The sequence below is a fragment of the Notechis scutatus genome, chromosome 1, assembly GCF_049901735.1.
Source record: "Notechis scutatus isolate UNSWTSFEM ecotype Mainland chromosome 1, rNotScu1.2, whole genome shotgun sequence".
NCBI lineage: Eukaryota > Metazoa > Chordata > Lepidosauria > Squamata > Elapidae > Notechis > Notechis scutatus.
This window is the reverse complement of record NC_142009.1, coordinates 155,155,918-155,182,719: the sequence shown is the minus strand read 5'-3', so window position 1 is coordinate 155,182,719 and position 26,802 is coordinate 155,155,918. Positions and strand designations below refer to the sequence as shown.

General features: G+C 42.8%; 1 protein-coding gene across 6 annotated transcripts in view; it reads right to left on the bottom strand.

The window, feature by feature from the left end:
- SERTAD2 (SERTA domain containing 2) overlaps positions 1–26,802 on the bottom strand; it is a 156,041-nt gene that overhangs the window by 30,748 nt on the left and 98,491 nt on the right. The window contains exon 1 of one of the 6 annotated variants that reach the window (XM_087949120.1): positions 25,989–26,108. The exons of 3 other annotated variants lie outside the window; for them this stretch is intronic. In XM_087949120.1, coding sequence (XP_087805246.1) covers positions 25,989–26,080 — 92 coding nt within the window. In that variant the 5' untranslated portion in view covers positions 26,081–26,108. Of the gene's footprint in view, positions 1–14,879; positions 15,258–15,727; positions 15,839–25,988; positions 26,109–26,802 lie in introns of those variants that run through there. 2 more of the 6 variants (XM_087949122.1, XM_026668447.2) reach the window with 2 other exon arrangements.

Here is a 26,802-nt window from a genome sequence, read left to right as displayed (position 1 = left end):
CGGGGGAACTCATCCATGGCAGGCCGGTGTACTCGGGTGGAGGAGCAGCTGCTCTGGGATGACCAAAGGACCAGTCCTGTGACTACTGCAGCTTTGGAATATGGGATTGACTTTCCCACCTACATCAGCAAGCCACCCCAGGGCGGATTTCCCTCCCCCACCACTGGTCTTACCTTCCAGTTCCAGCTCTACTCAAGGTAAGATTTGCGCTCGGCCGAAAGGTGGGAGCCAGCCGGTGGGCGGGCCATGTGGGTGGTGCAGCCTTGTGTTCCCACACAGCATGGATTAATTGCTTTGGGGGGACATTTCTCTGCAGACCACCAAAATTTTCTCATGGACCACCAGTGGTCCCTGGCCCACTGGTTGGCGACCACTGACCTACAGCACTGCTGGAATGTGCAGTCCAGCTCAAAAGTACAGCTGAATGTGGTTCCCCAAATGGCTTGGCTCCCATCTTCCAAAAACTGTAATCAAATTATAGTTTTTAATTCAAAAGTAAGTGAAAAATAATTAAATGCATGCTAGAGAATCATCCTATTACCAAATTTTAATGTGAATCAAATCAAATTTTCTTCTAACCCACCACATTACTTTCTTCAGCCAAAAACTACCCCAAAATATCTCTTAAAATCAAAATGTGATCTTCAGCCTTAGAAAAATTGTAGATTCTTGCTCTGAGAGATGTAGGAGTCATATAAAGCAAGGACTGATTAACACTATCAATAGATAGAAGCCAAATAGGCTTCTTGCCCTGAGGATGCATAGCTGATCCCTACAAACTGCACTGATAGAAAAACAATAGCTATGTAAATGTAAGACATCTAAATGGTACAGAAAATGTTGTTACCTACTCTTCAATTAAGACAAACTTAGCTGAATAAAGAACCATGACTCTAACTTAGTTTTTTTTAAATCCCTACGAAACATGAGCAAATCATGAGCAAAACCCATTAATTACTGTGCACTAAGCTTCCTCTTTTAAAACTTTAAACCTGAAAAAATATGCTGAGGGTCCAACTAATTGAGGAAAATGTAATAAATAAAGCTGGATAATCTTTTAACCCTTTGCTAGCCTCAGTGTAGTAACCCATGAAGTATAGCTGAATGGAAGGATGTTAATTATTGATGTATGTCACTGTCTAGACAATTTAATTTGTGCATTTAAAATCCCTGAATCTTTGGGTTCTCTTCTCTAGTGCAGGTATCCATTTTACATTAAAAAAAAAAAAAACTAATGAGTTTTGAACTTCCACTCCAAATCACTTGGCATTATACTAGATGATTTCCCTCCACCCATATAAATAATTACTTGGCTGGAGCCTTCATTTTTAATCCTGGTGAAAAATCTTTTCCCTAAAGATACCTTGTTTTTCTCCTCACAGCAGACCCTTAATAAAATGCACTAGGGAAGATGGGGTGAGGTGAAAAAAACAATAGTCTGATAGCTCAAAACTTTGTTCCATTACTGCATCAGAGCTTGGGGAGGTGGGGTATTATTTGATCAAACTTAAAAGCCAAATCAGCTAGCAGGAGGGAAAAAAGTTCCACTGGTGTGTGTGTGTGTGTGTGTGTGTGTGTGTGTGTGTGTGTGTGTGTGTGTGTGTGTGTGTGAAAGAGGGGGGGGTTTACTTTTAAATAAATGCATGAAAGATTGGTGAACCAGTACTCTAAAGTATAATACCAGAAAGGTTACGTGACTCCCTCACCTCCTCCAGTCAAAGGTAAATAGGCGCAATTGCAACACTCCGATAAATTTTATTATAAAAATTGGCTTCTAAATCAGGCATCCTATGAAAAACAGGAAAAAAGCCATCAAAGTAGTGTTGAGGGGAAAAAATGAGGTACTTTTGTCATTAATAACATTCTGAGACTTAGACAAATTACAGGCAGTCCTCGACTTACAATAGAGGTAATCCCTGGGTTACTAGCGTTCCCTTAGCGAATGTTCAAAGTTACACAATAAGCCCCCCCCCCAGCATTTGTAAACAAGTTCTGAAACAATGACTCTTTAAGCACCACGGCAGTTGTTCACCCTTACGAACAACCGCAGAGGCTCTGCAACATTCATCTTGTACATTGCCGGCTGAAATGGAGCTTCTGAAGGGCAGCTCCATTTTGGCCTGCAATGGGCTGGGGGAGGCCTGTGGAGGGCTGGATCCCCCCGCCAGAAGCTCCATTTTGGCCTGCAATGGGCTGGGGGAGGTCCATGGAGGGCTGAACAGAGCGTTGGAGGGGAAGACCCACCACCCCAGAAGCTCCATTTAGGCCAGCAACCTGCCAGGCAACACTTGTGGAGGCCTGAACAGAACTGCAAGAGGAGCACATGCAGCTGAGAGGCTGGAGAGGAGACTGCTTGCTAGATCTTCACCAGATAAGTGACCCGGTGCGGCAGGTTGCGGGGGGGGGGGGAGCAATTTAGGTGGCATGGGGTATTTCAGTGGATTAGGGAGGCCTTGGGTGATCTTAGGCAGGTGGCCTGTTCCATCACTAGGCCCCCTCATGGCCTTCCCCACCCTGAAATATCTCATGTGCCTTGCATTCAATTAGCAAATGTGTGGGTGAAAGAAGGGAGTGATCCCATTCAAGGTACGAGATTCACTTGCACAGATCTTTGGGTTACGAATTGAATCGGCAGACACCATTATATTTGTAACTTGAGGACTACCTGTAGTACATTTAGTGACTGTTCAAAATTACAATGGTACATTGATAGTTTTTCACACTTAAGACCACAGCAGCATCCCCATGGCCACATGAACAAAATCCAGATGCTTGGAAAGTGGTTCACATTTATGACAGTTATCACATTTATCACAGATTATGTGATCTTGGGATCACATAATCCCCTTTTGCGACCTTCTGACAAGCAAAATCAATGGGGGAGCCAGATTCATTTAACAACCATGTTTCTAACTTAACGGCGGCCATGATTTCACTTCATAAATGTGGCCAGAAAAGTTGTAAAACAGGGCAAAATTCACTTAACAAATGACTCACTCAGCAACAAAAATCTGTAGTTGACCTGAAAGTCTCTTTCTGAAGCACTCTGTATTTTTAGGGGCAGATTTCAACATTTGTTTCTGTCAGCCAAACTCTTGGGAGGGGAGTGGTGGAGTAGCCTTTTGAATCAGGATATGTACAGCCATTTGAATGCTACTTTTAAAACATCTGAAGTGCTCCAAACAGTTTGTTGCAGGTCTTATAACCACCTTGTAAGAACTAGCATGTTCATAGAACAAAGGGGATCACTTTGCTAACTTTTCACTTGTTTGAGTAGTTTGGAGAACCGGCAAATACCACCTCTGACTGGCCTCAGGAGTGGGGAGAGAATGGGGATTTTGTAGTAACCTTCCCCCAGAGTTGGGTGGCAATGGAGATTTTACAGTATCCTTCCCTTGCCACGCCCACCAAGCCATGCCCATAGAACTGGTAGTAAAAAAAATTTGAATCCCACCACTGGTTGAATCCCACCATTCTTTTTCTTTGTGAGAACTATATTCTCTGTTAAGGAGAATTAAAGAGTATACAAGGGGCAATTTGGATGAGGACTAAGTTTTGTTGGAAATGACTTTTGGAAAAAACCTATGGCAGTCATGGCTCTAGTTGAACTGCAATAATTCAGTCATACAACTGTTTCTGAAAAAAGAGTCTTCCTTGATTCTATATGGCCATTTACACACATTATAAACCACTCAGAGTCAGATATGACCAGAGTGGCATATAAGCCTTAGAATTAATTGCCCCTGAACTTGACTGAATGTAGAATGACCTGAATGCTGGAGACACTCATAGGCCAGAACTGACTAGGATAAAATTACATAACCTTTCCCCCTAAATCTTCTCCTGCAAAAGGCCCCAACTTATTTTCAATTTCATAGATCATGAAAAAAACAGATTTGAAGATATTCACACTAGAAGATACAATACAGTTAAATGCCCCTTGTTTTTTGTTTTTTATTTGTTTTCCTCTTACAAATGCTGTCCCACACTTCAAACATATCGTTTTGATTTTCTCCACAATTTGCATGTGCATTCTCTCTCACACGGCAGCTTTAGTCTAATAACATCCTTTCAATATCGGTTCTGCTATTTTCCACCAGCCTTAAAGTTAAAAAGTCGAAAACTGAGGCCACCAGACATAATCGGTAGCTATTAAAATGGATGATCCACTCCAGGATCTGTGTTCATATATTTTATTAAGCTGTAACTTGCTTGGTTTGCTTGCTTTTGACCTAGTCATTGTGGCATGTAAACTATGCTTTATGGCTTTAATGTCATGCATGACTCAAAACTTATACTTTGTTAAACAAAATATGGTTAAAACAAATCTTGGCTGAGAATATTGTGTGAAGCCAACTAGCTCTATTTTTTTTCTCCTGACAATATTATTCTCTTCAGATTCTCAAATACACAGGGAGGCTGGTAGAGCAAACTTTAATATACAGCTAAGCACCCACCATGTGAAAGGTCTACTATATTAAAGAAGTGCTTCCAAAAAAATTTTTTTCATTACCCACAGCCACTTATCAGAAAACTCTTATTTAATTGTCCATGTTGTGATTGGACAATGGATTTGTCATTACCACCACCAAAAAAAACCAAACCCACTTTAACCCAATGCTGGGTAATTTACCTTAGTTTGGGAAGCACCGTATTAAACCATTTACTTTTCTAGATTTCACTACTGTTGTTAAAACTAGTTTCACTCCTCTCTCTTCCCATTGTCTGTGGATCACTACAAGCTCCGCCATATTCTAAGTCTAGATCTGGAGAAGGCCCTGCTTGGTCTTGGAAGAAATGGCAATTTTTACAAACGCAGCACTCCCTTCATAAGAACCGAAGCTATCACAGAAGCTGCCTGCAGTTCACATCTCTCTTAAGCCTACTTGGGTTTAGATTCATGGATCTCAGAAGCAGAGCACTTTAGCTTCCAAATGTACCTTTTTAAGAGATGTCCGTGATAAAGAGATTTTTAAAAAGTGATGTTTTAGCAGGGGGAGAATGAGATGAGTAAAGCTTTGTTTTGAGTAATTTCTTCAGGCTGGATGTGTGTGGGAGGGAAAAAAAATCTCTACCTTGTGAGTCCACAGGGTACAGTTTAAGGTTGCCATCATTGACTATACCTGAGTTTGAATGTTTTCAAGTGATTATGATACTTTGAGAATGGTCATCCTGGCCTTGCGTAAAATTTTCCTTTAATTTTTCACTTGGTACACTTTAGCTCTGTGCTTCCACCATCTACAAAGAGCTGTTCAGTCCTTGAATCTTATAATAAAGCTATTAAGTCACCTTGAACACGCGCGAATGTGGCTAACCCTTGGGAACAGCTGGCTGAGGAATTCTGGGAGTTGAAGTCCACAAGTCTTGAAGTTGCCAAGGTTGGAGACCCCCTGCTCTGGAAGGTGTCTCCTTAGGGCTCTCACTTTTTTTTCCCTGCTATTGAATTGGTTCTGCTTCCTCCAGTCTGCTGGCAACCAGCCAATATGCTTTATTGCTCAGCCTTCTTATTTATCACTCCACCCTGCTTCCTGCCAACAACACACATTCTCTGCAGAAGCTTTTTTTCCCCTACACCCACGCATCTTGTAGCCCCTTCCATGCCTCATCTTCTCAGTTGTCTTCCAAGTTCCTGTTGTTCCTATATTCTTTGATCTGGGTTCTGCATCTCTATTCAGTGCAAGTACCTCTCTTTCTTCCTCTGGACACCCAGAGACCATTACCAATTCTGCATTCCTGGGCCCTTCATTAGCCTGCTTACCAACAACTTCTCCATCTATCTTCTATAGCTAAGACAATGTTTTAGTTTAAGCTTGCAAGTCTCTCCTCAATTCACTCAGAAGAGACAGTAAACATAATACCTCCTTCTATTTATCAATAGCAATACCATTTAGCCTTACCATTATTTTTCGGACTATAAGATGCATTCCTCTCCCCCAAAGTGAGTGGAAATGTCTGTGTGTCTTATAGAGCAAATGTTGCCAAAGCTCTGCCCACCCACAGGCCCCCCACCCTTCAGTTTCTGCCTCTCAGCAATCTGCCTCCTTGCAGCAAACAGCCTGGTCAGCTTCAGCACAGCCTGATTTAGCACGAGCCGCTGATTGATTGGTGGTTGGATCTGCCTCTCGGAATACCGATGATCAGCTGTTCCAGGCTGCGGGGATCGCCGGCGCTGCTGCCACCAATTGCCACCTCTGTGTGTCTCTTTTTCGGCCTCTGCACATCCCATTTTTGGCTTCCATGTGCCCCATTTTTGGCCTCCGCGTGTCCCATTTTTGGCCTGTTCCAGGCGGCGGGGATAGGCAGCGGTGGTGGTGATCCCCACCCTGGAACGGGCCAAAAACAGAGGCTGAAAATGGGGCATGCGGATGGGTGGCAACGGTGCTGATGGGTGGCAGCTGATTGCCGGTATTCCAGGAAGCAGATCCAACAGCCAATCAAGTGCTTGTGCTAAATCAGATTGTGCTGAAGCTGACCAGGCTGTTTGCTGTAAGTAGGCAAATCGCTGGGAGGCAGAGGCAGATTTTTTTTTTTCTTGTTTTCTTCCCCCAAAGCTAGGTGCATCTTATAGTCTGAAGCATCTTATAATGCAAAAAATACAATAGATACTGCTTTACAGTGCTTTACAGTCCTTTCTAAGTGGTTTCCCAGAGTCAGCATATTACCCCCAACAATTTGGCTCCTCATTTTACCCACCTCAGAAGGATGGAAGGCTGAGTCAACCTTGAACCTGGTGAGATTTGAACTGCCAAACTGCAGGAGCAGCCTGTAGTACTGCACTCTAACCACTGCGCCACCGTGGCTCATAATATCACATTAATTTAGCCAACTGAAGGGGAGGAGGCATCTAGTCCGTTAGTGCAACTCAACATCTGCTAAAATGAGGTGGCAGAACCAAGTGAGAAGTGTTTTAAGAGAGTCACAATCTAGAAAGGTCTGAGATAGGACCAGATAGAATAAAAAAAGATTCAAAAGAGAAAGAAGCCACCAGGAAAATAAAATGACCAGTCACTATAGAATAGTATGGATATAATCTTGAAGAAGGAATGCAAGATCATTAAGTAAATGATAAATCAATCCTGGGAAACAGAGAGGGTGAGAAAGAAACTCAAGATAGCCCACTTTGATTCTGTTTGGCATAAGAGAGGCTAGAGGGAATCTGGCAGGTTTTCAAGGTTCTGCTCCTATATCCTATAGCAGAGCTGTCAAACTCTCTCCCGACGGCTGACTGAGTCACGTGCTGCCCACGCCCACTTTAGCAAAGGGGGGAAATGTCCTGATAAATCATGTGATGCCGCAGTGATGTGAGTTTGACACCCCCGTCCTATAGCAACAGAGTTCCAGTCGTCCTTTGTCTTGTCTGTTCCCTGACCTAGCCTACTTTAAAGGGCTGACACAGACTGTCTGTGATAAAGTCTAGAAAAAGGAGATTAGAAATTTTCTAAGCAAGAATGCACAGGCAAGAAAACTCTGAAAGTTTTGGGGGGAGGGGAATCAAACTGAACTGAGTGTTTGGCCACAGGGTTCTGTTTGCCAGTCAGATAACTAAATTGGCACGAAAAATCTAGGTTGAGTTTCTAAGCAAGCCACAGATTCTTCAGAGACAGTTGCCTGCTCCCATACATGCTGTTGCTGGATTGCAAACGCTGTGGCTGTGTTATCTCTCAAAAGCTTGTCCCAAGTGTGGATGGGGAATATCATCACCATATCTTCCTTAATCGCTAACCAACTATCCTAATTTGAAATACCCCTCACATTGAATTGGATTTTGCTTCACAGGAATAGTAAGCTCTGCACCAACTGTTGACTGAAGCCTAGATGAAAAAGCACCATTGTACTGTATTGGGGGAAGGGCCCTATAATGAGAATGAACATTAGAAGAGAAACTTTCCTACACAACCAACAAAAGAACAGAAACTTTCCTACACAACCAACAAAAGAACAAACGGAATTTTCTCCATTATGATGTACTTAAAAGAGCGGCAGCATGGTGGTTCACTTTTTCCCCCTGGTTCCTTTCTTGGGGCCATTTAAATCTGTCTTCTTTTTACTGCACAGTTAAAGGCGAAGAGGAAAAAAGTAAGAGTATAGTATTGTGAGATTGCATCACACGTATCATGTTTCATTCACACTTGGAGCACAAGGCAGCTATGTAAGATTTAAAAAAAGAAAAAAAAGGAGAAATAGGGAACATATTCTGGCAGGAGGATTTTGTGCAACAATAAGTTGATCTGGATCTGCTTCTCAAACAGATGGGGAGGAAAACACAGCAGGCAGAGATCAATAAAAGGAAATGCCAGTTGGGGAAATCAAGAAACCAAAGAAAAGTTTGTGTCATGGCAGAAAGTGAACTTATCTGGAATACAAAGTGTGCAAAAGTCAAAACACCGATACCATTAAAAGTAAGGATTTCCATGTTGCAGATGGTTCCAAAAGACAATGCCTCGCCGTAACCTCTCACATGCGTGTTTCTGCTTTCTGCAATCTCTGTCTTATAAATAAAGCTACCTTTATATTTTATTTTAAAGACTTCAATCCTTAGAGTTCTTTGGACAGAAATTTAGAAATCACCATTCAGAGTCAGCAAATACTGTAAAAGTGAAAGAAAGCAAAGCAAATTGTATCTCATGTAGCTGCAGCTTTCTTTTTAATTTGTGTGGGGAAAAACAAAACTTTTATGAAAAATGTTAAGGTGGCGCTATACAGACAGATTTGCTTTTTAAGAACGTTGTTTCATAGCTACCTACACTTCATTAAATCAAACCTACCCCAGGGCATTTCAAAACTCGTTGGACCTGCTGACTGACTAGCTGTACAATCTGATTTAAATAGGCTTTTTTCAACAACCCCCCCCCCCCAACTTCAACATATCTGCATAGTTTACTTGCCATTGTGGGCGTTTCTTCCTATGTTGTTGCTCACTTTGCAGAATCTTGAACATGGGAAATGAAAATACTCTGCATCTGACACAGGAGCCATCTCTTATTTGTCAGAGGTACCGAGAAAAGAAAACTGAAAGCGAATAAACAAAGAATCCCTTCTCTTTTCATAGAACATAAAATAAGTTTCTCTAGCCTGAATAGAAATAATTTATAAACTAAACTGTGCTATTAGTGCCTCTGTTATTTGCCATCCAGAAAGAACAAGTATTTCTTTCCCCTTCTAGTTCTTTCCATATTTCAACAGTTAAAACAGGGTACACAATTTCTAATGGTTTGATGCCTCCTAGAGTTTCAAATGTGGAGCTCTCATTTTTGGAAACATAGTAATTAAAAAAAAACCAATCCAGCAATTGCATCCATTTCACCACCTTCCAACTTTCTAAGCTCAGCCACAAAGCAGAAAACTGTTTGCTGTTGCAATTAACTAATCTGCTACTTTATTTGGTCCCACCATTCTCTGGAGCTACTAAAGGCACACTTCCCCCCCCCCCAAACCTGAAGGCAAAATAACCCTTATTTAACTACCATTTAGTGCCCCCCCCAAATCCTGTATAACAATTGAGTTAATCTTCTCCATTAGAAGATTTGTTCTCAGACCATTTTTAAATTGACTTAGAATGGGAATGAGAAATACAATTTTAGACTGTATATTTTAATTTTTAATTCTCAGCAGAGAGATCTGCTTTGGATCTCCCAGAACAATTCCCAATCCCATTACAGATGTATAAAATGATTAACAACAGGCCTAGATTACTAGAAAGTTGCTTAGCACTCTAAATAACTTTCTGGCATATACTCAAAAATTTCAATAAAACTTCTCAGTAACACTGAGTTAATATTACACCTCTTTTGTGTCCTCAGTATTATATAAAAGGGCTGAATCAGGAGACTAAAAATCAACCACTATCGTCTATCCCTATGCAATAAAACGAGAACTAGGTTATGTTGTTACATGCAGAATTGGATTTTCTTTAAAAAAAAAAACAACTCATGGAAAGACATGAAGGTAACAACCCAGTTTTGCATTACTATGGGCTGAAAATAGAACTGGTTGTGTAACAAACAACTTTTGTGTCACCTGGTCAGCAATAATGGCTGAATTTACCAAAACCGCACTCTGATCTTTAGTCATGTGACTTAGCTATGAGTATTCAGAAAGTATAAGCTGTTCTCATAAATGTTAATAAGAATATTTGGATTCTTCCTGTCCAAATCCCTAAACCTAGTGCTACTAGGCCTGAGTAGCAAAAGAATCCAGACAAACATTATATAATAGCAAAAATCTGATTATATTCTGTATCTCTTTACTGCCAACTAGTGGTTGCATGGGATTTGGCGGCCTAGATCTCCTTACCCTGCCTAAAATGTCATTGTTAATTTTCATGGCATTTAAACATGATTAATTTCTTATTCACATATTAGCAATTTAACTTAGTTTAAGTAAAATGGAGTGTCAGGCTAAGGCTTTTTCTGGGGGAGGGAAAGAGTTAAAAGCATTTTATGCTTTTAATTATTATTTTAAGTCAAGACAGATTATCAAATTAAGCATGTGTGAAATAGGAATCCATGCTATTCCTAGTAATTTCTGCACCAAAAAGCTGCATAACCCAACATGGAAAGCAAAATCTGTCAACTCAGTTTCAACTCTAACAAACCACATGCCTTGGAATTACAAGTTAAGAACAGCATAGGAGATAGCACGGCACACATAAAATAGCTTTTTAGGCTGCAACCATATACTTGTTTTCTTTTAGATTAAACTCCACCAAAGTTAAAAGGAACTAATATCTTTTAAGAGTTAGGGTTATGCCATCAATGGCCAAGCTTTAAATCTTCAGCTCTATCATAATGATTTTACGATTGATGTCCTCCTGCAACAAGTTGATGGAACAGATTAGGCAACATGAAACTATACCACACCATGATCAGCATCGTTTGGTCTAGTGGTTAAAGCACTAAGGCTAGAAACCAGGAGACTGGAGTTTTCATCCCAAGTTAGGCATGAAAACCAGCAGAGTGATTTTAAGCAAGTCACTCTGTCTCAGCCCAACTCACCTCACACTGTGGTGGTGGTTGTGAGGAAAACAGGAATTATTAGATATGTTCACCACATGAGTTATTTACTAAAATAATAATGGTGGGATTAAAAAAAAACTAAAATAAATAAAATAAGCAACGTTGAAAATTGGGTGATCGTTATCTAGACCAGTGGTCCCCAACCTTTTTTATGCCGCGGCCCGGTACCGGCATCAGCTGGGCGCCGCCATCTTGTTTTGATGAAAAAGTGCTTCCGGTGAGCTTTCTACCCGGAAAAGCTCACTGGAAGCACTTTTTCATCAAAACAAGATGGCGGCGCCCAGCAAACCAGCGGCCCGGTAGGATTTGTTCCGCGGACCGGTACCGGTCCACGGACCTGTGGTTGGGGACCCCTGATCTAGACCAAGCACGTCCACTTTGCAGCCCTGGACAGCTAATAATGCAAGCCCCAAAGTTCGTAATCTGATAACTTTCTGTGATTTATATACATTAACTATGTTATATATTTTATATCCGGCTCACGACAATTCCTCTACACTCAGCGTGGCCCAGGTGAATCAAAAAGATTGGACACCCATGATGAAAGATGGCGGCGGCAGTAGCGGCAGCGTGAGGAGCTCCGGCGGGCACGGGCAGCACCGGGCGACAAGCCCTCTAAATGAGGTGACAGAATGCCAGAGCCTCACACCATTGCATGTTCTCCCTTGCCTGTTCAATGCTTTGCTTCCGTTCAAGTGTCAGCCTAAAGGGTTTTTGCTCTGGGTAATAACGGAACAATTAGCAAAAATCTTGCTGATTATGGGAAAAATAGATCAGCTGTTCTTATGCCCTAGACTCATTCCCTCCCTGCAGTCATTTAAACTGGACCTTGCACTCAACTCACTGGCTTTCCTTTAGTGCATAAAATGATCTTTGGACTCTGTAATCAGAGCCTGCTGTTTCTGGCATAGTTTCTTTTCTTTTCTCTCTCCCTCTCGCCCCCCCCCCTCCCCATTTTGGCCAAGAAGCTGTTGCAACTGGCGCTGTCTCCATTTATGTTATCTTTTAGACAAAAACTGTACTTCCAAAGGAGGCACTAAAGAGCCCTCATGAGAGGGACAGCAGAGCACAGCTACATTTAAAAAAAAAAATATCAGTCTCACTTCTGATCTGGTGCACTGTCAAACACAGAGGAGGCAAATGCAGAATTCACAAACTTCACTCCATTTAAAACGTGCAAAATATCCAACGAAGCTCTGTTGTACTTGTCACACTGATGTGTCATACCAAGAGTGAAGAATGAATATTTATCAGCAAAGTAGTTCAACTGACGATTATTATGTAAGATCCTCCAGAAGTTTTAAATTCAGAGACAAACTGTTTTCATACATACACAAAATCAATCTTATCATTATTAAGATAGTTTTCTAAACTAGCTTTCCCCAATATAAGCTTTTCCTACTGTTTTTTTATGTTGGAAGTGAAACGATTTTTAAAAAGCTAAACTTGTGAACGCAGTATATCCGTGAAGTTTTTGTACTTTTAGAGGACTACTTGTACAAGCTGTCTTATTCAGAATAAAAGCCACTGTATTAGAACAGGCTTTCCTATCTATTTTAGGCAACTTCAAGGAAAAACAACAAAACATTTTAGGAAATGCTCTATTACACATTTGGTGTAAATCTCAATAAACGTAATTGCAATATTGGAAAATTCTTATTTCCTCCTCCTGAAGGCAAACTTTTTTTTTATTAAATGATGCAGATAAAGGGCCAAAGGAAGAAATTCATTGCAGCTGTTATGCTAGATGCTACAATTCCTGTTTGAACAATGGAAGTGTTCCCTAGGATACAGACTCATATACCTGTCTGGCATCAAAGCTGCTAATCCCTCCTTCATCTCCAATACACACTGTCAATCAGAAAATGCTTCCTCTTAAACTTAAAATTGGTTTCCTTCTATGGACACCAGTTTGTTTTATTACTTCAAGAAGAAAGAACGTAGCAGGGCACTGCAAAGCTTCACATTCAATTCTAAAAGATGCCTTAAAATGCAAGGAACACAAATGTAGCACCTATCTAACACAATCTACAATTCTTGGGGAAAGGACATGGCTGCTTTAAAGAGTTGCCCTAAAAAAGCAAAACAATCCATTTTCTTCAAGAAGATTTTTCCTTGCTTTGCAATTTAGTAAAATAAATTAATACTAATAATTCTTTCCTACTGCATCACACAATGAATAAAACAGAATAAAGTTTTCAGTATCACTAAAGCTACCCAATGCGCAGCAAATTTAGGGGAATGTGAGGCTTGAAGAGAAGAAAGGCTGAAATCCAGGGTAAGACTTTTTTTTGGGTGGCACAGGCCATATAGCCCAATTGAATCACCCGATAGCCTTCCTCAACCCATAACCTCTGAAAAGACTACAAATTCCATCTTCTCTACTCAGCACAGCTGTAGGCTATGGAAGCAAAATTTGTAATCCCTCATGTGCCTGGAGGCCAGCACATTATAAAGGCTGATTTAGTGTCATGGGCTAGGTGGGAGGGGGAGTGTATAACACAAGGCTGATCTTTGAGTGCAAAAAGCCAACACCTGGAAACAAAGTCTAGGCTCACTCTGAACACTATTTTCCTGCCACTTTCAATATATATAAAAAGTCACTGAACAAACTTAATGGTATATTGATATGGCAGTGGAATCAGGCCTTTACTCCAAGCATTGATAAAACTTCACAGAAGCCAAAAGAGGCATGTTTCTTTGGAGGAGCAGCATGCTATTCGATCTCAGCAATTGGAGGGGGTGACTCTTAAGAATTCTGAACTGTCACAGATCACCTTTTGCAAGATCTTACATGAACTTTCAGTCAAGTGAAAGAAACGAAGTTGGGAGAGCTGTGTTTCTATTCAACTTCTGTCCAGGGGCGACCGTGCTCTATGTGCTTCAAGGAATGAAAATCTGCATTTCACATTCAAGAAGTACTTTTAAACCTACTGCAGTTTTAGGAAGCCAAAATTGCAACTATGGTTTTCCATTTATATCAATCTTGCTGTCCCATACCGAGACACCAAGACATGGATTACCCAGCTCTTTAATAACCAGTTGGAATATACACTTACAACCAGGCTAAAATGTTAATTCTAAACACACAGAGACGCCTCTTTAAACTTCCTCCTCAGCAGGCCACCATGTCCTAATCAAATACAAATAGCGCACAAATACTTTGCTCACTCAGAACCCCAGTGTAAGGTTCTGTTCCACCCACACATTGGCTTTTCCTCCAACAGCAGAGAAACTGGTAAGCAGCTACACACCGCACCTCGGACTCCACACACTGAAAATTGTCAAAGCAAAAAAACCAAGTTGCGCTGTGTAAAGATGGCTCTGAAAAACTCTCGATATTTATACCACACACTGGGAGAGCGAAGAAGAGAGCGACAAAACGTGCACACAGTTACATTCCTGCCGTAAGCCACACGAGTAGGCACGCACGCACACACACACACACACACACCTGCTCCAAGGAACACCGGACCCTCCGACCCTCACGGCACGTTGGGATTCAATGGTTTCGTGGCCAGAAAAAGTAACTCAGCCAACCTCTTACTGCCCATCGCTCTCTCGGGAGGCGAGGAAGACGGTTACCCGAAGGGGGTTTACAAGGGGGAATCCAAACAAGACGTAGAAGAGCCGAGCCTTTCCCGGGGATGTCTTTCGGCTTACGAGGAAGACATCTATTCAGCCAGGGCCCCCGAGATTTGTCTTAAAGTGCATCTCGCCGCCCGCGCCCCCTCCCCTGGCCGAGTCAATTACATCCCCCGCTGGATTGTGCGTGACTCCTGGCGACGGAGAAGACCGCCCCCCCCCCCGTCCCCGCGCTCGCCCACTTTGGCCCGCTCCTCTTCAGCGGCGAGTTGAACTTACCACATGCAGTTCCTCCTGAGAACTAAAGCATCAGGGTCTGCTTGCCGCGCGCTGCACGCTCCTAATCTTCCACTCGCTCCATATGTCACTCTCCTCGCCCGCGGGTGGGGGGGTGGGTGGGCGGCGAAGGGGGCTGACGGTGGGACAGAGGAGGCGGAATAGGGTGGGGGGGGCGGGGAAGCGAATGCCGCTCAGGGAGGATTTAAGCCTCCGCTTTCCTGTGGCTGCGGCGATCACGAAGCATTATACAATGGTGGAGGAGGAGGAGGAAGAGGAGGGAGGGAGCAGGCGAGCGCTGGAAGAGCAGCAGCCTGCGCTTCCAGCACTTGCCAGGCGGAGAGAGTGACGCGAGGAAAGGCTTCTGCAAGCTCCTTGCCCTTTGGCTCACGTTGGAAGCCCCGCCTATGTCCCTAGGCAGGCACTCCGTCTCCCTCCCTCCCTCTGCTGCTGCTGCTGCTCCCGCCTGCTCTCCCCTCCCCTCCGCCCCACCTCCCTCAGAAGGCCTGGGAGGCAGGCGACACATGCCCCCTCGCTGGGCCAGCTAAGGAGGGCGGGGCGTAGGGCCCCGTTCTCCCTTACATGTGTCTTTGTCCCAAGAGATCAGCTATGCTAATATAAATCTGCTGCTTGCTGCAGAAGACAACTCGAGCGCGCGGTCACACACACCCCCACCCGCCCCAGCCGCACACGCCAGGGAGAGAGAAAGGGTGACAGGCGCAGTCAATGTCGCTATTATTTCCCCCCCCCCTCCGGTCGGATGCGAGAGGGGCTTGGGAAGAGCGGAGCGATTTAACAACGATCGGTCAATAAATAAAGGCGATGAATGGGCACTCAAGGGGAGGTGATACCTTCGAAGTGTAAAGGTAACGTGCTGGTTCCAGCCCTCATCTTGCACGCCCTGGGAGGCAGACCCGTCTCAGTCCCTCAGATGAGCCGTAATGATTTGGGGCTGCCCTCTGCACATGCCCATTGGCAGGGATGGCTTATGTTGTACACCTTCCGGGTTCGCACCCGAGTTCTGGAAAGCATCCGAAACGGGCCTTTCCAATGGGTTTTCTCGGGACTCTACGCGCATCGGCTCTATTGTTGTGTCAGTTCTTATACAGCTGTGAGTGAGGTTGCTGGCCAGGAATTGGATGGTTTCCCCCGGGACCGAGGCTGGGTTTTGGGTTGAGACCAGCCTCTAAAAGCCGAATCCGCTTGCTCCAATCTTAGTGGAGCAGCGGAGGAAGAAACCCAGGCTCCCAGCCTTTCAGCCTCCAGCACACGCCGCCTACATCACACGCAGGCGACTCTTTCAAAAACAGAAGGCGGCAACCGAGCCGAGCCAAGTCTCTCGTTTCCGAAAGAAAAAGTCAGGCAGCCCCCGAAAATGGCAGGGAAGACGCCTCTGGACTTGGGCTCGCCGCTTCGATTGCCTCAGAATTGGCGCGGTTCTCGGGGACACAACGCAGCCCCGACTGGAGTTCCTGTGCGGACGCGCTGACGCTGAGCCTCCCTCCCGCCCCCCCACCCACTTCCACAGCAGCGAGTCTGCAGCTTGAAGCCAACCGCAACTATGATAAGCACGCGAGCTATTCAACAACTTGAAATTAGTCAACAAGTCAAACTGGAGCAGGACTGCGAGTTCCTGAAAGGAGCAGCAACAGCAGGCGGGCTCCACAGAAGGGACAACAGCTGGGCTCCCCCTCGCCACAGAGCCGCGCTTCAGAGAAGTGGGCGGGGGCTTCGCTCCCGGGGCGGGGAGGCCTCGCTCTCTCTCTCTCTCCCTGGCATGTGTGCGAGGAGGGGGAGGGGAGGCTCGTTTCTTCCCTCAACTTGTGCAGGACTTTTTCCTCAGTCTTTCCAGGAGATCCTTGGTTTTTTGTTTTTTTTCCCCCTCCCCTGTGTCTTTCTCTCTCTCCCTTCCCCCCTCCCTCTCCAAACGCGTAGGTGAGCAAGCCGAAAGCTCCCTCCTAATAGAGCATTGCGTAACTCTTTTTACGAGGCAGCCGGGGGAAGGGAAAAGAAAAAAGAAAAAGAAAAAAGAAAGCGAAACGCCCGGGCGCGGCACGACGGAGAAATGAAAGCTGGCCTTTCCTGCCTGGGCGATTAGATTCGATGTAGATCGAGTGGATCTTTAGACTGGGAGGCGGGGGGGGAAGCCCGCAAGAGATGCACTATTCCCAAGGCCAGGGGGATCAGTACGTACTGTAAGCCGCACCGGCAAACCACACAAACTCAACCGATTTCGGATCGAGCCTGCGGACTATCCGGAACTTTTCCTTTGTTCCGTGGATTCCGTTCCTAGGACACACACAACCCGGGCGCCAAAGACAACAAGAAAATGCCCCCTCTCTCTCCTCTCCCCCGCCCAACAGAAGTCTAATTCGCAAAAATACAAGTTACAGAGCGGGGAGTCAATGGATGATCACACCGTGCATTCAGCAGTAGTAGCAAGTAATAGAAACAACAATGCTACTAGCCATTTCAATAAGGCATTCATCCAGTGGTGACTTAACAGACAATGCCGTGAGTTTTTCTTGCCAGCATTAAGGAAGGAGATTTCCACTGCTTTCTTCCGGGATCTTTTTCAAGATCCCCGTCTACGACAGGCCAGAGAATCTCTTCCCTTCCCGGTAATAACCAGGATGATTCTCCTGAGCTTCCAAGACAGATGAAATCATCCGGGTCCTGGCACACGCAACCATCATTTTAAGTTGAATGAAAAGGACAAGAAGAAACTCGGTTAAACTTTGCCATCTTCCCTCCTCCTGGCCATTGAATCACGCGAGACAGGTTTCCCCCATCACAAAACCATCATTTCTGTGAAGGCGCGCTTGGCTCACGGAGATGAGATCAATACATGCAGGAAGGTTTGAAGGAAAGCTATTGCAACACTATCGATACTTTAAATGTAACACTTATTTCAAATAGTATTCTAAAACTTCATCCACACGCATTTCAAATGTTGGCTACCACTTACAATCATAATTAAATAATCCTGGCTTTTAATTATTCACCAAGTTGTAGGAAGTCCCCCCCCTCCCCAGAATGAAATATTTTAGGGAATATTAAAAGAGGCTGAATATTATATTTCCCCAAAAAGAGAAATGGAGAAAAATCTTACCGAAGGCAGAAAGCAGTCCCAACAGCCTCCAGCAGATGCCTGAAGTCTTTAGAGATGGATATTTTTGTCCCATTAAGAAAGACTGGGCCAATCTATTCACAAACAAAACACCTTTATCTCCAGATGATGGGATTAAAATTTACATCCCCCCACCCGAATTCTAAGAACAGAACATGACCTTTTAGGATATAATAGGATTAACCCACCACCATTAGAATAGCAAAAGACACCAGACTCACAACATTGCACAACCCCTAGCAGCATCTCAAAACCCTATAAAAGTCCCTGTGCTCATCCAACCACTTTGTCAGCTGTCCCAACATGCTATTGTTGGTTCTGCTCATCAATAAACAGAGTCCTTTCCAATCAGCCTCCCTTTTATTTCCAGCACCTTTCCCTTGGCTTGGAACCGGACCCGATTATTTTTTATTTTTTATTTTTGCAACAAAGTGCATTGAAAAAAAAATAAAGTTTTAGAACTTACCATAATAATATTTATTAGTCATTATTTGTGAAAGCCCGATTGGCCGAGTGATTTAAGACATGGGGCTAGAAACCAGGAGGCTGTGCGTTCTAGTCCTGCCTTAGACATGAAAGCCAGCTGGGTGACTTTGAGCCAGTCATTCTCTTGCAGCCCAACCAACCGCACAAGATTGTGGGGAGCAGGGAGTACATATAGTCCTTAACTTACAAATTGAGCCTGGAGTTATTTATAAAAATAATTAAGGTAATGAGTAAATAAATAATATCCAGGCTGTTGCTCTCAGCCCTATTAATCTTCCTGTAATCAAATCATATTTTGGAAGTACAGAAGGCATGTCTGAAAAATGAAATTCAACTGGAAGTGCAATCTTTAATGTTCCATGTGCTATAAGAAGCTTTTTAAATTCAAGACTAAACAATAAAAACAATACCCCTATCCCCAATTTTGTATGTCTAACATGGTTGTGAGAATGGAGATTTTATCTGAAGAATTTGCACCCTACTGTAACCATATTTAATTATTTAGATTCCTATACTTTTACAACCTAATATTTTCCTTGAAGTAAACTTTTATATTTTTGTTTAATTCAAATAAATTATTATTAAATATTAAATAAATAATAATTATTAAATATAAATAAGTTTAATAAAACATAAAGCATACTTTATGTATTATTGTAGGCCACAATTGCAATCCTTAATCTTCCCTTTCTCCTTAAAAAAACAGGGTTCATCTTGATTTTTCATTAGTCAAAAGCTGGTCATGCCATCAGCTCTGGGGACCTTAAGGTATTGGTGTGACTCCATTATTTTTAACATCTGTTGTCCTCTCCTAGCTTTATAATTTTCATTTTTTAAAAATATTTTATATCATTACTGTCTTATATGTCATCAAGGATGAAATGGGTGTTTCTATATATTTTATGATGAATGATAAGTAATATGAAGTTAGTTTCGATATTGGTATGTTATCATATGTAATCAGAACTGATTCTTCATAAGAATGAAAGCATTGTGCAGTTTATTCTCAGTATTGAGAATTACAGTATTTTGCAGGGGATAATTTGGGACTTTTTAAACAAAATCTGATTTTTTTTTAAAGAGAATAAGCAGATAGTATAAGCAATTTTAATTGAACTGAAGCAAACATCTACACTTTAAGTTCCCTTAAAACATATAGACACACAAATAGACATACATAAAAAAAATTCAGTCTGAATCACCAAATTTAGAAATAAATTCATTGCCAGAATTCAGTGTGAGAATGTCAGATTTGGACTCAACTCCCACTCCATTCTGTTCCATTAAATGTAAGTGCAAGGCCAATTACAGTGAATACCATAGGAATTGTGCATTTCTTTCTTTTAAAAAAGCATTATTGTTCATAGTACTTACTACAATAAAAACCTGAATGAAATATTTCTAAAATTCTGTTCAATGGTGGCCAACTGTTTGTGGATGCTGTAGAAGTGGTTCCTGCATTGGAAAGAGAGTTGGTTTAGTTGACTTCCAAGATACCTTCCAATTCTTACATTCTATGAGGCGATCAAATTCATCTAGCATATAGGCATGAAACCAGAAATATTCTTATTGAGCATTCCACCAGAAAAATATGACAAATAGACTATATACTTTATAGATTTTACATGAATTAACTGCAGAAAGAATTGTATATGGTCAACAATGGAAGTGTGATGAGATCCTGACAGATGAGAATGTAATTAACAAAATACTAGAATGTGCAGAAATGGATAGACTAATGCTTACTATTAAGGACAAAGAAGAAGCTAAATACTTTTTGACATGGGACTCATTTTATCGATGGTTAGACAATAAAAACAAGTTAGAAAGAAAGGGACATAAAAAGGATAAATGTAAAATGGAAATTTGTTAAAATGGATAAATAAAATATTATTATTACAGTATTGTTATTGTGATGAATGTTATTGTAAACACTTTGATTATGATCACCTAAAACAACTGTACCCAGACAACACACTGATTGAAATGGAATTTTTATATATTATATTAATAAAACAAAATTTGGTGGGGGGAAATCATCTAGGATTTAGAGCTGATAAACGAACACCCTCTCTGAAAAACGTTCTGTCATCTCTATGTTATCAAGCTCAAGCTTAAACTATGCTTAGAGTCTAAAATTCTCTTCTATTTGTGCTACAATATCTAACAACCACTACAGTGGTGGGATTCAAATTTTTTACAACCGGTTCTGTGGGCTTGGTGGGCGTGGCTTGGTGGGCGTGGCAGGGGGAAGGTTATTGCAAAATCCCCATTCCCTCCCCACCCCACTAACCTGCTTTCCAGCTCCGTTCTCCTGTGCAGGGCAACAAAAGAAGACTCAGCCAATCAGCTGGAACTCAGGAGGCAGAGAATAGATCGGAGCAGGGCCAGTCAGAGGTGGCATTTGCTGGTTCTCTGAACTACTCAAAATTTCTGCTACCGGTTCTCCAGAACTGGTCAGAATCTGCTGAATCCCACCTTGGTTATTTTCTAAGCAAAAAGAATAACTAAATAACATCTACAACCAAGAAGTGGCACTGGAAATGGCCTGAAGGTAGATGTTCTTTTTTCCAAGAGTTTTTTTTCCCCCAATCTCTTAACCCCACTCCACCCTTACCTCACAGATAAAGACAGACCCCAATCTCATGATCTCATAGAAAGTTGTAAAGACCTGGCTTCTTTGTGGGGCCTTTTAGCATTGTTTCTGGAACCATCAAATTTTTTATATTGCAATATTATTATTATTGCTGTATTTTATTATACAGTGCAAACTGCCCAGAGCATGGGTGTCCATAGCTTGCCTGGGCTGCTTTGAGTGAAAAGGAATTGTCTTGGGCCCCATATAAAATATATAATACAGTTAATGTATATAAATCACCTAATAATCACATCATAATGTTTAAAGTTTATGATCTTTTGGGGTCGCGTTACTAGCTGTCCCAGGTCACGTGTGGCCTGCAAGCAATGGATCGGACACAGACTGGCCTAGAGTCTGGTTGCTTTGAGGTCATTTATGAATTTAATAATATTGCACTATGTTATTAAGGTTTCAGCAAAGTTCTTCACTACAGAATCTCGAAGTTTACAATTCAACTATGTAAACTCTATAAATTATATCAATTGCATAGACAGATTTTTTTATAGAGATGATAGGGAAAAGTTAAAATGTTGGAGAGCTTCAGCCCCTGCCATCACAAAGAACCAAAGCACTTATCAAAAAAACAGCTGGGGGAACTGGAATTCAGGATGATATATAAAGCTCCCTGCCCCCCACAACTTACTCCCATCACCAAGGGAACTGGCCTGCTAGAAAACAAATCAGTGAGTTTCATATTGCATTTTTGTCTGGTGGTTCTGAACGAATGTTAACCTGAGCGCCATTAAACCAAATGTTAAAGCCCATCAAAATCAATGGGACATCATTGTGTCTAGTTTTGGAAGACAAAATCCCCCATAAAACATACATCTGAATTTCCCGGTTATTTTGACCAGGGTGGAGGTGGCAGCGATTATTCGAAGAATCAGTACATGTATCAAAATCCAGCCTGCAATACCTACAATACCTTGTGCTAAAATTGTCATTTGAGAGTTATTTGAATTTCTTCCCCACTGGATGTTGTGAATGAACCTCTTACACTGGCCAAAAGCGGTCTATTGCCATTCCTTGCTGGATTCTAAGTGTAGATAGAGCGCTTAAGGAAAAGCCCAAGGATATTTGTGGGGAAAAGCATGAGGCAGGAGTGTTGTGTCTGCTGCCTTGAACTCCTGAAGTGGGGAGGGGAAGGGACACAAAGCTCACAATCCATACATCCATGCCTACCACTGGACTTTTGAAAAAGTATGGCTGCTTGTAGAGATTCCCGCGTCAACAGCTGGGATGGGCCTTCTTCGTTGGCATCCAGTGCGAAGGACCCTGCTACCATTGGGAGACAGAAAGTGCCTGAGCCTGCATGGGGTAGCCTAAGAAACCCCAAGTGTCAGCCAAAAAGAACAGCCTCCACAATCAGAAAATACGCCAGCTGACAGCCCTTTCATTCTTTCCAGGGAGCTGATTTATAACTTTTCCTTTTACAGCAGGGCGAAAACTGTCCTTTGTAAAGCACAAAAGAAGCCCATCATTTTCTCTAGAGAAATCTCATGCACTTTTGCTTTTGATGTGATGAGAGGAGGCACCTCCGAAGCATAACTTGCTTCTTGGGTGTGCGGGAGGGTGGGGCTTGGCTCTCTGCTAAGTGTGGGTGGCACTATCAGAAGGAAATGCAGTGGTGTAGATGAGAAAAAAGTTTCTTGTGTTCCACTAAGGAAAGCGGCCTCCGTTTTAATGAAGCAAAGCAGGGCTAGCTGTTTGAAAGGAACCTTTAGAAGTTGTATTCACGCTGTTCCTCCCTCCAGCCCCCTCTCCAACGAGCAGTTGCTGAGTAGCTAAGGTGGTTCTAAATAAAGAACTGGAGTCAACAACAGGAAATAACTCCCACAGAAAAAGAGAGCGAGAGCGCACAGAATATAAACTCTCTCTCCAACTCTTGCATGCAGCTGACAGCAGCCTTTTTGTTCTTTGCATATTGCATCAAAAACTCTACCTTTTTCAAAGCATGCACTTGGCTTTTTCACCACTGGCAAGTTGGCCATTAAACTTTGCAGAAAAAGAACTGCCCTCCCCCCAGGAGAAAAGTCTCCTTTCTCAAGCACCACCCTCAAACCCTTCCCCACCTGCCCTATGCTATATAATTCTGGCTGAGCCAGCTAAACTACATCCTTCAACAGCCAATCCAGCAAGGCACAAAATGTCTAGGCCTGTAAATTAGAATCTTGATCCCCATTCACATTGGCCCACGTGAGTGACTAATACTTGAAAATTCATTGAGCCTGTTCTCAGTTCACCCACCTAGAGACCAGAGGTTTCCAATCATCCTTTTAGCACCCCCCCCCCCCACTTCTGTATAGGCCAAAGTCACAAAGGGCTCTGAGGAAGACCTGGTGAATAATAGATTGCCAGGAGGATCTTTCTGATGTAAATGGGGCCTAGATAATAGGAAGAGGGAGCAGGAAGTCAATCCTCAAGCGCTTGAAGGAAGTTCCAACAAAAGGAAGCTAGTTCACTCTGCAGCTGGGAGAGATTCCTGTCCATCAGAGCTGATTGATGAGTCATTTAGCATTGCCCATTTAGGCAAGAATGGAAAATGTAGAAAAATGAAGTCATGATCAGCAAGAATGTTAGGCACCAAAAGAACCAGCATTTGGCATCACGTTTTTAGAGCACTGTGGCTTTTCATAGACCAAGGACAGCCCAACTCAAAATATATACATGGAAAATGTTAAATAGGAATTGTACCTTACACATTCTCACATGCAGAAAAACTGGATTTTTAGTAACCAATGAGAATATTAGATGCTGCATCCTGAGAGATCCAGAGTTTCCTTTTTAACCCCAAAGATTAATGGGGTGTGTGTAATGGTGTCTGTCTGTCAGACTCTGGGTAAAGGGAGACGTAAGGTTATTATGTGATTTAAAAAAGACACAATTCTGACTGTTGTTCCCAACATTTCCAAAACTGCAACTCCCATAGTACTTTATCACCTAGACAAACTTTTGTCTTGTAAAGACATAAATGCAACTGTGCCCCCTCACAGAACTACTGACACTACAGCCGTGAGGGGACAGAAATGGAACAAGTGGCAGGAAGTGAAGAAGGAGGTTAATTCCACAGCAAAAAAAAAAAAAAAAGATAACAAGATCAGGTGGGAAGAGATTTTAGAAAGTTATTCTGGCCGGCAAGTTCAGAGGTCGAGGATGGTGGAATGTTACAGCCCTGGATAGAAAAGCAGGAGGAGAGACCTTGCAAGGCCTGGTGTGTGACCTCGCTTTTCCTGTCCAGAAGTAGTTCTGGCAAAGTTGACCAGTACCCCCATCCCCAAGTCTGTCATTGTGTGCAGTTGCCATCTTGATAAGCTCTAGTACAGAAATCCAGTTCTGAAAATACAGCCATTCTGGGCCGTGTTTCCTTCTGACAGCTGTTTTGACAGTTGGGCTGTCTTTACAGCAACATGATCGAGCCAGGCCAGAGGTTTGTAGTGCGCAGAAATATTTTAAAAATATGAGGAAAGGATTAGCAAACTATTGATAAATACAAACAGGAGGAATGTAAAGATATGCAGGCATTTCACCCTTCTTTTCAGCCTTCATTTATGAGCTACTTTATGGCCCCTGCCAAGTACAAATGGAAAAAAAATGTTGGGTGGGTCAACTGAAACAATTTTCCACTAGGATAGCTTACTTATGTACTGTAGCATATTATAATCAGTCCACACTGCAATAGAAATACGAAATTTCAATATTGCTGAGCTACACTTAGTAGAATCCCTTGCCATTTTCCATGCTGGTGACAATTACTGGGGATAGCAATTCAACAACGTCTGGAAGAATATGGCTTCCCCTATACCTGCACAATGGTCACCTGAGTACATGTTTAAATATGCTCCTACTAATAAACAACTGACTATATTATTTCAGGAGGTAGGTGTTACGTTCGGCAGATTTGAGCGGGAACCAAAGTTCGTTCCTATTGGCTGAGCCGTCTGACAGCGAGCGATATAAAAGGGAGCTGTCAGATGGCGTCAGCTGTTGCTCGCTACTGTCAGCCGATCCGAACAGTTTAACGGCCATCACGGCAACCAGTTATTTAGTTAATAAAAGTGTTAACCTTCTTGCGATTGTGGACGTCGTCTTTGCCTTCACAAAAGTGGGGTTTTTTTTATTTTCTCTGCAAAATATATGACTGTGCCAGGTTATCTATCATCCTTCTCCATCCATCTCTACTTATTACCATTTTGGAGACAAAAGCCTGTTTTAAGCCATGTGTATAAGTGAGAGAAGTAGTTTTTACTTAAACGCTTGGAAAATCTACAAAGGAGACGAAGCCAATTTTATTTGGTAAACAGGAATTGGCTGCCAGGAGAAGAGCAAACCCCAGCAAAAACAACATAGAAATTTCAGAGTAAAACTTGGTAGCTGTTCGAGCAAATCCCAGTGGAAAACTTTGGCATGCAAGCCAAAATCCTGACTCAGTTCTTTGCCACAATTGCAAACAATTGCAAACCTACTGCTATCTGAAGTTGAGCTTTTCTTACTGGAGGCAGATTTTTAAAAAGTTGTTAACCGTTGATTCCCTCCCCCCCCCCTTTTTTTTAGCAGCTAAAATTCTACAGAGGCACAGTGGCAAGTCTTGACCTTGTTCTTTGGAAAAGTAACCGGAGGAGGGTGGGAGGGAGAGAGAGAGAGGGAGGGAGGAAAGGAGAGAGAGAGGAAGAGAGAGAGGGAAGGAGAGAGAGAGGAAGAGAGAGAGGGAAGGAGAGAGAGAGGAAGAGGGGGAAAGGGAAGGAGAGGGAGAAAGAGAGGGAGGGAGGGAGGAAAGAGAGAGAGGGGGGGGAAGACGGAATACAAGAATCTGTGAAATTGCAATGTTTACAAGATCACAACTCATTAGCTTCAACCTTACATTTGAAAAAGCGCCCTGTTTCTGCCCACTTGAACTGATACACAAAGCTTTAACAACAGCCATGATTCACAGTCAGCTCCAGTCATGCTCATAAGTGATGTGGCACATTCTCAGTGCCTCCAGTATTTGCGTAATTGAGCTTCATTTGCTCTGCCCCTAGCTTGCGTGGAGTGCTGAAAGCAGCAGTGTCATCCGCCCCCAACTCCTCCTCCTACCTGGCCGACAGCACGACTCGCTATGAGTAAGAGAGAAAACTATGGATGACAAAAGGTACACAGAGGGATCAGGAAGGGCTTTCTGTCCTATCCTCTGAATCAAAAGGAACAGAATGAAGCTCTTAATATGGTTTAAGGACTCTAAAACTATATCACAGAATCATAGGGGGGAAAAAATTCATTGGGGGTGCATTATTGGGGATGCAAAGCCAGTTTGGTGCAGTGGTTAAGGAATCGGGCTAGAAAATTGGAGATTCTGAGTTCTAGTCCTGCCTTAGTCACAAAACCAGCTGGGTGACTTTGAGCCGGTGTCTCTCTATCTCCTAGCCCTAGGAAGAAGGCAAGGGTAAGTAAGCCATGTCTGAAAAAACCTTGCCAAGAACTGTATTATTAGAGCTTCAGGCCTGATGGCAGAAACAAGTTAGTAATGCCTTGTGAAAATCCAATAAAGTCAAGGCAGATCTGATCCTGGGAGAAAGGAGATTCCAATGGGTGAGTGCCCAGAAGGACAGGCCCTTTTCCTGGTCCTGCCAAATGGCCCTCTCTAATGCAATAGAATGGTATGTAGCAGAGGTGGCGTTCAGCAGGTTCTGAGCAGT